This window comes from Barbus barbus, assembly GCF_936440315.1.
Source record: "Barbus barbus genome assembly, chromosome: 40".
NCBI lineage: Eukaryota > Metazoa > Chordata > Actinopteri > Cypriniformes > Cyprinidae > Barbus > Barbus barbus.
In genome coordinates this window covers 4,005,459-4,021,554 of record NC_136718.1, presented here as the reverse complement: position 1 = coordinate 4,021,554, position 16,096 = coordinate 4,005,459, and the positions used below count along the sequence as shown (strand labels likewise).

The 16,096-nt window shown below is 39.2% G+C and overlaps 2 protein-coding genes across 5 annotated transcripts in view; both read left to right on the top strand.

The window, feature by feature from the left end:
• Positions 1-221: 221 nt before the first annotated feature.
• psmb11b (proteasome 20S subunit beta 11b) lies at positions 222-1,418 on the top strand (the record flags this gene model as incomplete). The annotated part of the gene is made up of 1 exon (XM_079401585.1): positions 222-1,418. The coding sequence occupies one exon, from the start codon at positions 222-224 to the stop codon at positions 1,416-1,418; it is 1,197 nt and encodes a 398-aa protein (XP_079257711.1).
• Positions 1,419-7,446: 6,028 nt separating this feature from the next.
• Positions 7,447-16,096, top strand: part of LOC306859706 (utrophin-like) — a gene marked incomplete at its 3' end in the record, with an annotated part of 219,628 nt that continues 210,978 nt past the window's right edge. For all 4 annotated transcript variants that reach the window (XR_013783329.1, XM_079400906.1, XM_079400905.1 and 1 more), the window contains exons 1-2: positions 7,447-7,685; positions 10,142-10,308. Coding sequence is in view for 3 of the 4 variants with exons in the window: in XM_079400906.1 (XP_079257032.1) it covers positions 10,227-10,308 (82 nt within the window). The remainder of the gene's footprint in view (positions 7,686-10,141; positions 10,309-16,096) is intronic.

Genomic DNA, 16,096 nt, shown 5'->3' with positions numbered 1-16,096 from the left:
AAGAAGATACAAACACCAGGAACGCAGAGTGGAAACAAATTCTGAAGTAGGCTAAACCAGGACTTCTTTGCCAACAAACTGACCCATAGGCCTATAAGGAGACAAGATTGAATAAAGACAAAAATTAGCCTGAAACCCTTTATGACATGTTTTTGCAGTTAATGTCATACAGTGTAATAATTGACAGAGTTACAATTTATTGTATATCTACACAGTAGTTTATGGCTTTGCAAGATGTATGCGGCTTGCACAACCCCCATCTGTTCCTTCAGTGGAATGCTCCACTCTCACGGTCCTTTATGCCAGAAGATTCCACTCATCTGTCCGGAGGGGGGATTCACGGAGAAGCTTTTTCTGCAAGGCTGCCTGGGAGGGGCGGTTTGAGTCCTCTGGAGTTTTACATGCCGATAGCTGAATACCTCACAAAGAGCCCTATAAACTTTGGTCAAACTAGCCTCAGCTCAGCGCCGAAGAAATTACTGGAAATAGACTACCTACACCCCTCACTGCCATCCATCTCTCTTCCTCCTCCTACACCTTGTCCCATCTCTCCCTCCGTTCCCTTACCATTCACGCTCGCTCACGGCACCACAACTCTCGGCTTTGCGTTCCAGGGAGGTGTGATCGCCGCAGCCGACACGCGCTCCAGCTGCTCGGGGCTGGTGGCCTGCCCTGCATCCCCGAAGGTCTTACCTATCCATTCTCACCTAGTTGGCACGACCTCTGGGACGTCGGCTGATTGCGCGCTCTGGAAGCGCATTTTGGCTCGGGAGCTCAGGCTGTACCAGCTTCGACACCGCCGCAGGCTGTCAACAGGGGGTGCTGCCAAACTGCTGTCCCACATGCTGCATCCGTTTAAAGGCACAGAGCTGTGCGTCGCAGCCACGCTGTGTGGATGGGATGGGGACGACGAAAAACACGACCAACCAATTACAGAGAAACATGCAAATACTCCAACCAATCAAATGACAGCCAGCGATTCAAGCAGCCAATCAGCAGCAAGTGTTGCCTCAGAACCATTGATAGCTGCTACTGCTGAACAAGTCGTCAGAAGTCGTTCGAGAATATGCGGCCCACGGGTTATTTATGTGTGCAGTGACGGGCTGCGCCTGCAGGGAGAGCTGTTCTCTGTGGGCTCGGGGTCTCCCTATGCATACTCGATCCTGGACAGCAGTGTTTACTGGGGAATGAGCGTACAGGAGGCCACTGCTGTCGCCAGGGAGGCCGTGTACCGCGCCACCTACAGAGATGCGTACTCGGGCAATAATGTCGATCTCTACCATGTTACAGCCAAAGGGTGGAGGCGCAGAGAGAGGGAAAACTTGAAGGAGGAGTATTACAGGGAGAAAGAGAGGGAGAGAGAGAGGGTTGCCGAAAGGAAAGCAATTTTGAAATCTGATGACGGCGAAATAGTTTGAGGAGGAACTTTGGAAATATATTGATTTTAAAAGGATGGTATTTTTTTATAGCAAAGCAAAAATAAAAAGACAACCATGTATTGATAATTCATAGCTCTTACACTGTGAATGATACTGTGAAAGAATAGTGGATTCAAGAATGATTATTTTGTTTCTGGAGCCCAAAGGGAGATGTTTAGCATGAATTTATACTTTTATAAATACTTTATAGTACTTTCTGTCATCGATTCCTAATGAAGAATATAAAGTCAATTATAATTTATAATTGAGTAGAAATGATCAGTTATTATAATAAATGGAGAGTTATTACATACTGATGAAACATTTTACAGTGTATTTCTTTAAGGCGCTCTCTTTTTTTGTAATTCGGACATAGGGCTATCTAGTCCCTCTTAAATGTCAGAAAATAACAAATAAAAATGTATTTGAAACCAATATTATTATATTGATATGGCACTTAATAATTCACAAACTGTCCTTCTATAGCTTACATTAGCTAGGCTATTCACCACATCTGTTCATAATTCATGCTGTAATAAACAAAACATTCATTGACAAGTGTGTATTTGATCTCTGCTGGGTTTAAAAAGTTTTCAAATACCTGATGTCACATTGTTCAGCTGAAGGCTTAAAAGCTTTTATATTTGTGCCAGCAGTCGAAGGCTCTGGAGGTTAAAGCATTGCAATGACCTTTACAGGAAACAGACGGGATTGCTGTTTTTTAATATGTGCAGAAAACATTATTTTATTAATCCCATAATTAATTGTTTGCTTTAAAAGTTCACATTTCACTTTTTTAATTATTTTGCATCCCAGTAAAAGGCAAAAGCATGCATGTAATCCAAAAATTAGAGGTTTCATTTGATGTTGTGTAATGTCTTTTTTAGTATTAAAAATAGTGAACAAACTTCAACAACGAAATGTTCGACTGGATTTCCCATCCCTCACAGTAGTATGTACTCTTATGATACTATTATGCACCCTATGAGGTGAAGAAGGTACGAAGATGTCCCCCTAATACTGCCCCAGTGACAAGCTGTTGTATTCCTAAAGGTATATTGCACATTTTTTCTTCTTCTCTGAGGTGTAGCCTATAGGTGTGAACTTTTAGTAAATTTGCAAAGACATCACAAGTTTGGTTTTTGAATAATAACACTAGTTTATGGAAATATCATTGTATGGTGGGTTATAAGCGCCTTAATAAGCTTCTCTCACAGACTGTCCAATGAAGGCATGTTCAGCGTGTGTTTGGAGGTGTGGCATCACATGAGAGATCTGCATAATAGCAGTGTATACACATGAAACCGGCATTGGCACCACACACTACAGTCAACAACTCAAGGAGAAATACATAGAAAACAACAGCGAATAGGAGAAATTCTAACTAACAGAAGATCAGGTCAGTACATGTTTGCTTCTCAACATAATTTCCCAAAGCAGTGTAACATGGTAACATCTGGAATGTGTTTGTGCTTCTTGTAGCTCATGTAAATATTAGGCAAATAAAACAATCAAGAGAGAGAATAATATTCTATACTGTTACATAATATTAATAAAGATGCCAAACAGCATCATCTTATGTGAAATGGCATTTACTGTAGAGTTCTAGAATCATCGACACCTAGAACCTTCTAGAACCATCCTGAAGAGGAATGCATCTGTTCAGGTAACTGGGTGTATGTATGTGTTACGGTGGGTGAGTAAATCAGTCTCTTTAATATCTAGTAGCATTCATTTAAATGTGTTAAAATGCATTGTATGTCAGAACAATGTTACAAACCACGAGAGATAATAACTATGCCAACTCGATATCATGAGAAAACATAACTATTTGACCAGGTGTCGATTCAGAATGAATTCATATGATGTGGTTTTTATGTATGATTAAAAAAAAATAAACGTGAAGGTCCACCCCACAAAATGTATGAATGAGATTGTACAGATTCATAAGATTTAGCCAACATTTCACCAAATGTCAAGTAATTGCCATGAGAGTGTGCAAAATGCTGAACTAATTCATTACCAGCTTTGCTCTTATTTTCTGTTGATTTCCACTTTCATATTAATATGTTCAGAGATGTTACTCTTTTTTTTTTTTTTTTTTTTTTATGTTTAAAGGTTTCAAATAGAACCAGCTATGTTCATCTGGAAATAATATGGAGAATAGGAGAAAGTGCATTCATGGTTTATTTCGATGTATAAGGTCTGATGTGTTTGTTTTGTTTCAGTTTTGTTTTCAGGTTATTGTATGGAGTGATTTTCCTGCTGAACGAAGCCTAGACCAGCCGATCTGGTTGAGCTGGTGACCTTGAATGACCGCTGATGTATAACCTATCAGTCTTATCATATTATGTTCTGAGCGTATGAAAATGCTCAAAACATAATGTATATCCCTGCTGAAAAAAAACAGCTAAAACAAAGCTAAGGTGGTTGGCTGGTCTTGGTTGGTTTAAGCTAGCAGAAACTGGTTTTAGCTGGTCTCCCAGCCTCACTGAACGAGCTTGGTCAGCCTGACCAGGTAAATAAGTCGACAAAACCTCTCTAACACCAGCCTGTTGACCAGCTATGACCAGCACACAAATTAACCATGGTTTTGCTACACTAACCATACTTTAACCATGGTATTTATAGTAAAACTGTGGCTATACAAATTGTTAAACAACATGCCAAAAAAACAACATGGTAAAGGCAGCTTAGGCAGGGTTTAGCTGTTTTTGTTGTTGTTTTAGCAGGGAATCATGAAAATGAGTTTTATGCTGGTTTTAGTCCCCAACATAGATACACTGTCAAACTCATTTAATACCAAAATCAACCAAACTATTCCAGGCAGTGACACATCTATCAGATTTATCCTCTGGAACTCACATGAATTTTAGGATTGATTCGGGCAACTAAGTAAACAAAGTGATATTGATGTTAGCAAGGTATTAATATAGTTATTGTTTATGAAAGGTGTTCATTTAAATGTTTTACTTTTAAAAACACCTTATAACAAACGCAAACACTACATAGCAGGCTCTTAGCTTGCTAACTAACCAAACGGCTAACAATACTACAATAATGCAACAAATAATACTGTTTATAAAACTGCAAGCATTAATTCAATCACTGAAATTCATATAATCGGTCTTCATCTTTTAAGATAGCTATCAACCAAATTATAATTTTGGTTTTCGGGAGTTAGTCAGCTAAGCTAGCATGCTAACAGTGAGTCTCTGCGGCTGCACAGAATGCTATGCAGCTCTGGATATTAAATGAAACCATGGAAAGCGACGCAGACGACCATAAACAGATCTATAGTGATGAAATACAACATCACAAGTCATATTTAATGTAGCATGGTGTTCATATAACACGTGTTCCGGCTTTAGAGGGCTGTACATTCACCAGGATGGCCGAGTGGTTAAGGCGTTGGACTTAAGATCCAATGGACGTATGTCCGCGTGGGTTCGAACCCCACTCCTGGTAATGACTTTTGACTTTTATATCTATTAGAGTAGGATCGAAGATAAACGTGCACAACTGCAGTACATCACGTCAAATGATCAAATCTAACGCTGCACGGAGAGAGAGAGGGAATAAAGAGATTTCTGAATGCAGTACTGATCCGCTCTGGATGGATGAAGGAAGATGAAGCGACCCATCAGCACGAATGACATGAAGTCCAGATTTAACACCTGTACCTGTGCTAATTAAATAAAATACACATGGTTATTGCATTTGAATTTCTTTTCAGTCTATCCTCCATCCAAATAAATGTTAAAAACATTTAGACCGGCTCAGATCCTTCAAGTCCGGTTTGTTGTGAGGTGGAGCCTCCATGGTTTGATGATCCAGCACATCCAATAGATGTTCACTCAAATTAAGATCTGGGGAATTTGAAGACCAATGCAACATCCCCAATTCTTTGTCATGTTCCTCAAACCGTCCCTGAACAAGTTTGCAGTGTGGCAGGGTGCATTATCCTGCTGTGAAGGGGAGGATGAGGTCTGCAACAGTCTTAAGTGTCACATGAACGCAGGACCCAAGGATCCTGCTCCCATCTCTTCATCAGACAAAATGTTCTGCCGCTCCAGGGTCCAGTTCTGACACTCACTTTGGCCATTGTAGATGCTTTTGGTGATGGACAATCTGAGGGTCTGATACAGAGCAAACTGCAATGCATCTATCATGGCCAGCATTACGGTTTTCAGCAATTTGAGCTGCAGCTCTGTGATCGGACCAGATGGAATAGCCTATGCTCCCCATGAAGTGCATCAATAATGAGCATTGGGTGCTCACGAACCTGTCACTGCTTCGGTGATTCTCCTTCCTTGCACTATTTTTGGTGGATACTAATCACTGCATACCTGAAACACCCTGCAAGACTTGCCATTTTGGAGATGCTCTGACCCAGCCATCTAACCATCACTATCTGGCCCCTTCAAAGTAACTCAGAACTTTTCCCTTTCAGTTGAAGAACTAACTAACTGTTCACTTGCTGCCTAATAAAGCCGACCATTTGACAGGTGCAATATAACGATATAATCACTAAACAACGATACCCCCGGTTTCACAGACAAGGCTTAAGGCTTAAGTCCTAGACTAAAATGCATGTTTGAGCTGTTTCAACTATAAGAATATCTTGCTCTGACATATCTTAAAACATGCCAGTCACATTGTTCTGTCTCAAGATGCACACCTGTAACGTTTTCTTAAAAGCTGCTTAAATGTCTTCATTTAACTAAGTCCTGGCTTCATCTGTGAAACCGGGCCTATAAATACTAAAACCAGCCTAAGCTGGTTGTCTGGTCTTAGCTGGTCTCCCAGCCTGACTAGCTAAAGTGGTCAAAACCCCTCTAAAACCATCCTGCAAACCAGTTATGACTAGCTATTACCAGCTAAAACCAGCAAACCAGCTTTTTTAGGTTAATCACTGAATATACTGTTCAGATATATTGTAGGCTATATAAACCTAAAAACACAGAGGTAGTCAAGTATTTTCACTTTACTCAAGTACATTTAAAAAGAGTGTTTTTTTACTTCATTAAATTCCAAATCCAAACTTTTTACTGCACTACATTTCATAAATATATTTTTAAGATCATTAAGAATATAGTACTTTCTTGTACACAAGTACATTTTACTTTTACTTGAGAAAAAGTAAGAAAGTACTAGATTTCTAATGTATTAAATTATATTTAACCTAATATGAAATGTAGTGCAGTAAAAAGTAGCCTACAATTACACTTTTTTTTTAGTATAATATTCTTAAAAAATATATGAAAGGTAAGTGGATGCAAACAATTTATTTTAGCTACATTTAAACAAATTTAGGTGAAAGTTAGTCAACTAAGGCCTGGTTTCACAGACAGGGCTTAGACTAAACCAGGATTAGGCTATAGTTCAATTAGGACATTTAAGTCATTTTTATAAACTTGCTTAGAAAAAAAATGTAATAATAATTTCTAGGGTGCATTTTGAGACTGGTATATTTTAAGATCAATCAGTTCTAGTTTCTTTCAGTTGAAACAGCTCAGACTTACATTTTAGTCTAGGACTAGGTTTAAGCCTTGTTTGTGAATTTGTTTATTTAAATGTAGCTAAAATAAATTGATTGCAACCACTTAAAAAAAATAAAAATAAATGAGTAGGCTAAATTCAATGAATGTTTTTTTTTTTGTTTATATTACACTTTAACTGAGACTTGTTATAGCACTTGCATATCATTACTCTTTTGTTGATTCTGATTGCTTCCATTGTCCTCGTTTGGATAAAAGCGTCTGCTAAATGACTAAATGTAAATGCAATATTAAGCTTTGGAATGTTGTGAAGTAAAAGATTACAAAAAGAAAAACACTGATAAAGTACTTGAAAAGTCCAGACTGAAAAGACTTCTCAATACTCAAGCCAACAAAACAGTGTTAAGTTAAGTTGATCAAAAGTATATTCCAGAAGGGGACGCGCTCGTCCTTCAAACCAGCGCGCGCCGTGAGTCATTCCCGCGGCGATGGGCGGAGCTGGGAAGCGCTGTAACTCTTCTTTTGTTATTCATGAGCAAAGGAAACTTTGCTGCAGAGCTGAAACACTCCGGGAGCGCCAAAACAATCGAGTTGGATAGCTTTGATGTTTCCTGGATGGAGCTGTGAATCTCCCGTCAACGCGTTTAGACGAGCCGGCAGCTGCTGCTTGTGGAGCGCTGAATATGCCATAAGAAGAGCCAATGATTCATTATTTACTCAATCATATAAAGACACTGCACTGCATTGAGAGATTGATCACGCGCAGGTGAGAGCTGCTGCTGCTGCTTTTAAAATAACACATGCTTGCAAAACTTTGCTGTGTTTGTTGAACTATGAGCGCCTGAACCCGAAAGTTAAAGTTAAACTAAATAAATAAGCAAACAGATGAATGAAGGCTATGCATCTGTGAAACGCGGAGTGCTATTTGGTCTGACTTATAATTGGGCTACTAGAAGTTAGTTTTGATGCATGTATTATAAGAAACTCAAACAAACTTGAACTGATCTTGGATTGCAAGAGTTAGTAAAAGATAGTGTAGGTTGGGTTTAGTAAGGGTCACATCTAGAGCTGGTTAGGTTAGTTAAAGTAAGGTTTAGTTAGAGTTAGGCTTGGCTAGGTTTAAGTAGGGTTTGGGTCATTGTTGAGGTTATTTGGGATTATTTATCCCAATTAATGACTATTAGGGTCAGTGTTATGGTTAGTTTGAGTTGTTGTTAGGGTGTGCAGACCCTTTCACGAATTTGGCAGGTAAGATGGCCATGTGTTTCAGCTCACGATTTGCCTCTAAAAATGGCATTTTTTTCTTTTTTATCCAAAACACACGCCATTCTTTCCATTTAATGTTTAATCTAGATTTTCTAAGCATGCACAACAAAAAACTTCATGCAAGAATGCATGCACAAGCCTTTTTTCTGAGATGGAAGCTGAGAAAATGGAAGCACAAAGTTTTCTTTGCAGGAATCTAAAGTTAGACGTTTACGTCATTCACTTTTGCTGCATGCCAGCACGTTTGCTTATAAAGCTGAAGCCTTTAACGGACAAGACATGCTGCAAATTATTATCAGAGGGGGCTGTGCTTCTATTCTCTCCAGCGACTCTCGACATTTCTGCTCATTACTAATCAATGACATCACCACCCAGCCGTCGTGTCCATCAGCTGCTGAGGTCTGGTGTTGGTGGACCTTATCAGCGAGCGTGTTTGAGGGTAGGAATGTGGGGGGAGCTACAGAATGAATGCATGGTCACCTGTTTGGCTGGGTGACAGCTCCTGTTACAACTTGTCCTCCACACACACACACACACACACACACAAAGGACCTAGTTTTTCTGGTGCGGTAATTGGTCCCACCCTCATTCGGATGGTGTTCTGTAGTGTGGCTGCTAAACATGGTGATAACATCTTACTCCTGATTGTGAATCTGCCTGTGTAAGGCCGATGTTTTTACATGCCCTGTTGATCTCACCTTAGATTTCCCTGTTCCAGGTCAATCTTGACATCACAGCCTCTCAGCACCCATACTTTATCTCTGAATGCAATAATCCATCTGATGGACCACGACATGTTTGAATAATCATTTAATACTGTATCTTTTGAAGTAACGATGAGCTATGAATTGTACTTAATTAATTTGTTCAATGGGTAGCACCCTCTGCAAGGAGACATCTGTTATTTGCAGCATCACAAATAGGTTTGAATTGCATCGTTAAACTGAAAAGTTTTGGAGTTGAAACCAAAATGAGATTTATGCAGTATTTCTGTCATGTTGGAAGTTTCAAGTTCACATAAGTAAGACTTCACCCATTTGACTGTTGTGAAGTCAAAATTAGAGGCAAAAAGTAACACTTTAAAGTGCATCAGAGGTGAAATCAGAATTGGTGCGAATCAGTGTATTCATGACGATTCAAATTAGAATTTATGTTGGCTTCAGAATTAGAATCAGAATGTTCTAATCAGAATTTTAATTCTATATCAGAAACGTAATCAGATGTAGAGTCTGAATTTAAGTCAGTATTAATATTGCACTTTAGTTCAGAATGGAATGATTTGAAGTAAAGAATGAAACTGAGAACTCGAAGTAGTTTATATTTAAGCAAGAAAACTGTTTTACCAGGACAAGATCTTGCCATTGCTTGTTTTATTTATCTTGGGACTGAATTTGTAATGCAGTAGAATTCAACAGCCCCCTCCCTCCCTTCACACAGCTCCGGCTCACTCCACATTCACTCAGAGCCATAACATTCCTGCAGTTTACCGTGCGAGCAGCCCGGCAGTTCTCCACAGAGCAGCTTGCTGGATTGCTGCACAGATTCTCAGATTATCTTCACACCTCTTCCTGCTTTCTGAATGACCTAAACGAGTTTATACGCCCATGTTGAAACAGCTTCATTTGATTCGAGAAGAAACGGCATGGCCTCTCCCTGCACTGCACTTTCCAGCTCTCCCACAAAGTTTTGCAGTTGTTTGAAAAACCCTCACACGGTTGCCCCCCTCTCTTGTGGTCTGTGTAAATGTTTCAGAGAGCAACATGCACTGTGTAAGATAGTAAGTGGATATTCTGCATTCATGGACATTTTCTGAATTGGACTGGAAACCAAATTTGGCTTTTCTGGGTTGATGACTAGATGCTACCTTCTGAATTAAACCCGTAACATAATGAGAACAATATATGAGTATTGCATTTCAGAGCGCTCAGGCTGATGGGATGTTGTGCTCTATTGCAGGGATTTGCAGTGGGCTGTTTATGTAAAAGAGAGCTGGATTTCTACTCTAGCGGGTCAGACGTACCCGTGACTCCTGAGAAGGAAGATGGCTACCGTGGGCACAGTGTCAGAGGCCTCTGAGGCCGGAGACAACAGCGAATTCACTGACATCATCAAATGGAGATCAGGTAAGCTTGAGATGACATGCGTTGCATCACAAGTGTTGAGCTGCTTTCTTGATATTTCAAGGTGGTTTTGAAATAGAGTGTCATTTTAGATTCTGACATTTAACTTTTAAGAAGTTTGGAAAAAAAGTCAGAATTGCAAGATATAAGATATGGCATTTTTAATTGCGAGAAATAAACTCTCAATTGAGAAAAAAGTCAGAATTGTGAGGTAAAATGTTGCAATTACTTTTAAAAAAAAAATGTTCAGTGGTGGAAACGGGCTTCCGTGTACAGCCGAGTTAAACACAGGATTGAAGAGAAGAGCACAGGACGTCTGTGAGGTGCTCTGTAGGTGTTAGTGCTTTGGCTGTGCTCTGCTGTCAGGTATCTCTCTCTCGCTCTCTCTGGGAATGCTGGAATTCCACTGAGGCTGTGGATTTATAGCGCTTGTCTTTCCAGACCACAATGCCTTTCTTTCTGTAAGGATTCCGGTCGCCTAGAAACGGGCAAAAGTTATGTTTTCTTGGGTTGGAGCTTCCAGGGAAAATGTTGCAGAGAGAGACATGGTCACGTGTTTTCAGTCAGCAGCTAAAGCAGGTCTGTAACCACAGGCCTTGTTTTGTTTGTTTTGATTTGGAATATTAACAGAATCATGTGATTTTGTGTGGAGAGACTTTTGGTAACCCCCCCAGGTCAGTTGGAACTCTTGTTAATGTTTGGATGTTCCTCTGTAGAGGAATAATGATTAACTATAGTTCAGTGAACTGTGGGATTGTCACCAGTGCTCACTTTGCACATACTAATCGTGTGTTTCTAAAGGAAATGATATTGTATGGAGAGATGGCTGATGTGAAACGGAAGTCATTGACCTCTCCGGCCGGTCAGTCAGGGATGGGACAGGTTTTGTAAGGACGCTCACACATGCACTGATTTACAGCAGCAAGGAAGCTGGTTTGATAGTCAATCATTTGCATTTAGAGCTGGTGATTTCCAGTCACCGCAATCATTGACAGTGTGATGAAGGTGTGTCCAGCGCACATATTTAACTTTATGCAAATGAGCAGCATTGGCACACAGCACCTGCTAATGGGTGTGAAGATGTTGGATGTGATCTGATATTTCATCAAATCAAATCTTCTAGGTGGTTCTAATATGTTTTGATATTGATGCCGATATCTAAAGTTTGCAAGGTTCTTGGTACTAAAAGTTTCTTAGATGGCAAAGACTTCAATTATGTAAATGCATATTTGCTGAATGCTGACAATGAATAAAAGTATTAGCATTTGTATTTTTTTAGGTGAACTTAAACAAAACCGGTTAACTAACAGAAATACCTTTTATTGGACAACCCGTATCTATCTGTCTGTCTGACTGACTGACTGATCGATCTAACTGGTTTGGCTGATATGATGCCGTTTTGACAGCGCCTGAGCACCGGAGCTCCTTCTCTCCATCTTTATTATTTTAGTGTCTCTGTAATTATTAATATAACAGCAAATGCTATAATTATAATCTGATCTTCTGTATTTACATAATTTTAAACCAAGTTTAAAAATGTTAATTTTAATTCATTTTATATTATTTTATCAAGTTTAAATAATTGATTTTCAAATTATTTATTCATAATTTACTCAATATTATATCAAATAAATATTTGATTTCAGTAATTATGTTTGTTTTTACTGTCCTTAAATTTAATCATGTGATAAGTGTATCAGCTTTATATCATTGACCACCCTTCTCTCTCTAAGATGTCAGCATTGGTCATCAAAAAATCATAATGGTCAACTATAATAACTTCAGCCATAACGAACTGACTGATGATGCTTTCCTGCCTCTGTGTACTTCCTGAGGAGGGATTCAAGTTCGGTCATGGCTGATGTGTGCAGCAGCTCGCAGCAATTTCTTTATATTCTCTCTCTCTCTCACACACACACACACACACACACACACACACACACACACACAAACAAACAAATGGGTAAAAGCCACTGCTATGATAAGATTTTAGTTGAATTATTAACCATTTAGTCACTAACCGACTGTGCACTGACAGTCTGCATATTACACACACAAATGTGAAGTGCTTTCTCAATCTGGAAAACTCTCATCTGATTGACTTTTTACACACCTTCCCGTGTCAGAGTTTTACCAATCCACCTGGAAACCAAATCATAATTACAAGATGGCAGATTGGCACAATGAACTAATACTACTAGTCTCTGGTTGTGACTAAATTTTCTGTGTTACTGCTGTGCTGTCAGAGTTTTGTAAAATGTGTCAGAGTAGCAGTACAATGAATTTCAATGAGCAGAACTGTATATTCCACAATTATTGCAATGATTGTTTTTTTTATTTGTTTTTTATTCTGGTAACCTGTATTAAAAGTTATTAAAGTTTTATGCAACTACAATATTGTGGTTTACTAATATTGTGTTAATCTGTTTGCAGTAAATACCTCATAAAACACTAAATATCTCATAAAAATGACCTAAACTAAGGTTAGTGACTTTATTTTAGTGGCTAGTTCTTGGCCATTTCTTCAATTAATTAATTTTGAATGCTGTTTCTAGTCATCATTATTTTGATCACCGTCCATATACTGATTTTTGTCTGCTGTTCAAACATTTGGAACTGGTAAGATATCTCTTACCCGAAGTCTCTTATGCTCACAAAAGCTGTGTTTATTTGATTATAAATAAGCCTAACTGTAGAAACTAATATTGTGAAGTATTATTGCAAATGTAAATCTTTTGTTACACTTATAAATGTGTTTTCTGTTACTTTTGATCAATTTAATGCCTCCTTGCTGAATAAAAGTATTAATTTCTTTAAAAAAAAAAAATCTTACTGACCCCCCCACTTGTTGAAGCATGCTGGGTAATGTAGTTTTGCTGTAGGCACATTCTCTGTGCTCTAATTTGTCTGCACAGGTTGGCAGCTCTGCCCGCTCACACAGGGCCGTGATAGTCAAACACACACACAAGCTGAAGTTCTCCTCTGTTTAACATGTCTTCTCTTTACTTCTTTGTAAAGTGAGGTGAGATGGGTCTCTTTACAGCAGCCAAGTGTTATTATATAAGCCGTGCTCATAGCCAGATCTGTCTGTCAGATACACTGCCTTCTCTCACAACAGAGCCAGACTTCTGACTGATGGTCTGGTCCAGTTTTGCAACTTTTTTTTTTTTTAGGGAAGTTTGGTTTTAGGTTTTAGTTGTGTGTAAACTATGAATAGAAGTATCCAGTGCTTAATTTGTAAATTTCGAGGTCCCGGAACAAAGCGGGGTGATGGATCCGGCATGTGATTAGAGGAGGGAGAGGTAACGGAGCATTCAGCCGATCACATTGGTGGACAAGTTTAAGTGATTAACAGCGTGCATTCAGGTTTTATTAGGGTTCGCACATGAAAAACCTGAAAAAGCCATGAAATTTTGAAACCGCAATTTCCAGGCCGGGGGGGGCTAGGCTACTAAAAAATAATGGAATTTTATGACAAGTGCGCTTTGAAAGTGAACGCACGAAAAAAGGAATTCCTGTTCACAAAATTGAAATCACAAATAATATAGGCTATAACGGGTTGAATGTTGAACACTTTCGTTACCATATAACTATAATATAAACTATGATAAAAGTTCATCAGCATGCATTGATTAATCAAAAAAATTGCGACCAAATTATGTGCTTGTGCGACAAATTGAGAAAGTTAGTCGCAAAAGTGCGACCAGTGGGAAGAATGAGTCTAGAGCCCTGTATGGGTAAATAAATCCACACAAACTAGCAGATTAAATAAGTCATTTGAAAACAGCGTGAGTGATTCAGCTGGAGCGCGTCTTCTCTCTCTCTCTCTCTCAAAGCAGCTTCACATCAGCGCATCTCGTCTGCAATACGACCTGCTGCACGCTGTCGCTGATCCAAGACCAGGTTTTTTCTTAAGTAAATGTGAACAGCTGAGAAAGAAAACGCATGTGTATAGGCTATGGATCCATGCATTATGTCTTGTGAGAGCAGAGCAGTTCACATGTCGCGTCTTTTGCGTGCTCAGGTTCTTTATTTCAAATGTAGATGTGCGGTCATTATAGAGGATTTTTCATATTATGCACATTATAGGTCAGCACAAACGTCTTTCATTGGCACGTGAAGAGGGACAAAATGAGGTGCCGCATCTGGATCCGGCTTGTTCCGGCACAAATTAAGCCTTGGCAGTATCAGAGCTATCATTTCTGTTGCAGTGACATCTAGCATGCGAGACTTTGTCTGTGCACAAGAGTCAATGTCATGTGACGATTAATTGCATCCACCTTTTATTGTGGCCAGCCTAAGGCACACCTGTGCAATAATCATGCTGTCTAATCAGTATCTTGATATGCCACACACCTGTGAGGTGGATGGATTATCTTGGCAAAGGAGAAGTGCTCACTAACACAGATTTAGACAGATTTGTGAACAATATTTGAGAAATAGGCCTTTTGTGTACATAGAAAAAGTATTAGATCTTTGAGTTCAGCTCATGAAAAATGGGGGCAAAAATAAAAGTGTTGTGTTTATAATTTTGTTCAGTGTATATATCACTTATAATAAATTATTAAATACAAAATAAATAGTAGTTATTAAAATCGATGTGGTTTGGGATTGGTAAAATGTGCTTGGAAAAAAAATGATCAGAATATCAACTTGCCTAATAATTATGCATGCGGTGTAGTTTTGTGTGACTCTGTGCATCAGGCGGTCTTTGAATGAACTATGGGAGCTCTATAAGCATGACGTCTCTGACCTGTGTGTGTGCTTTCATATTACTGGTGTGTTCTGTCAGCTGACAACTCTTTGCAGTACTTGGTAAAAACTGAAAGTGAGGAAGTGAAAGTAGTGCCCATTGGTTGACTACTGAAGGAGAGTGTGTTTTGGTAGTGTATTACAGCAGGACTTTATAGAAACCCGTGTCTGCCTCAGAGTAAAAAAAAAAGAGAAACAGCATTTTTTGTCTCATAATTGTGACATCATATCTCGCAAAGTAAATTCAGAGTTTGCAATGTGACTTTATATCTCAGTGTGTCCTCTGACTCAAGGTTTTTGCAGAGCATGCTGGGTAAAGGGCGAGACTGACACAGTGAAGGGTAGCTCTGTTCGGAGACTGCGCTTTTGACACCCTGCCGAGAGTTCAGTGACCTTATTACCTGAGATTGTTCTTGTGAAATGGACACCATGTGTTTGTGTGTCACCTGAAACCCTGAACCGTGGAAAACCGTGTAAGCAAATAAAGGAAACTCACCCAAGGCGATCTCATTACGCACACATCTCTCTCTCTGTTCTGCTGCTGTCATTGTCCGGCTTGTGTGTGTGACCAGGATGTATTCAGGATATTACTGAATGAGAAACTGTAGTAATTTAAGCAGGAAGCACTAAATAGCTTGTCTGTTGTTTTGGGCCTCATTAAACTCCATCTTGACTGGCCTCTACGTGTGTGTGTGTGTGTGTGTGTATCCAGTTGAAAGACCCAAAGCCCACACTAAACTTCACTGTGTGGAAAATGTCAACTCACTCAGAACTCTCAGAATGAATTGTTTTATTCATCTGACTGTGAGAGGAAAGCAGTTAGCGGTCACTTCATTTGAAATGAATATAAAAATAAAAAAAAACACAAGTGTGGTAATTTAGTTTGTATAGATGCCTGAAAGACTGTGCTTATGCTAGGGATGTGCGCTACGACTAGTCTAAAAGTAAGACGGTCAAAAACATTGCATATGTGATTCATTTGAAATACTTAAAGGGATAGTTCACCCAAAAATTCTGTCATTAATTACTCACCCTCATG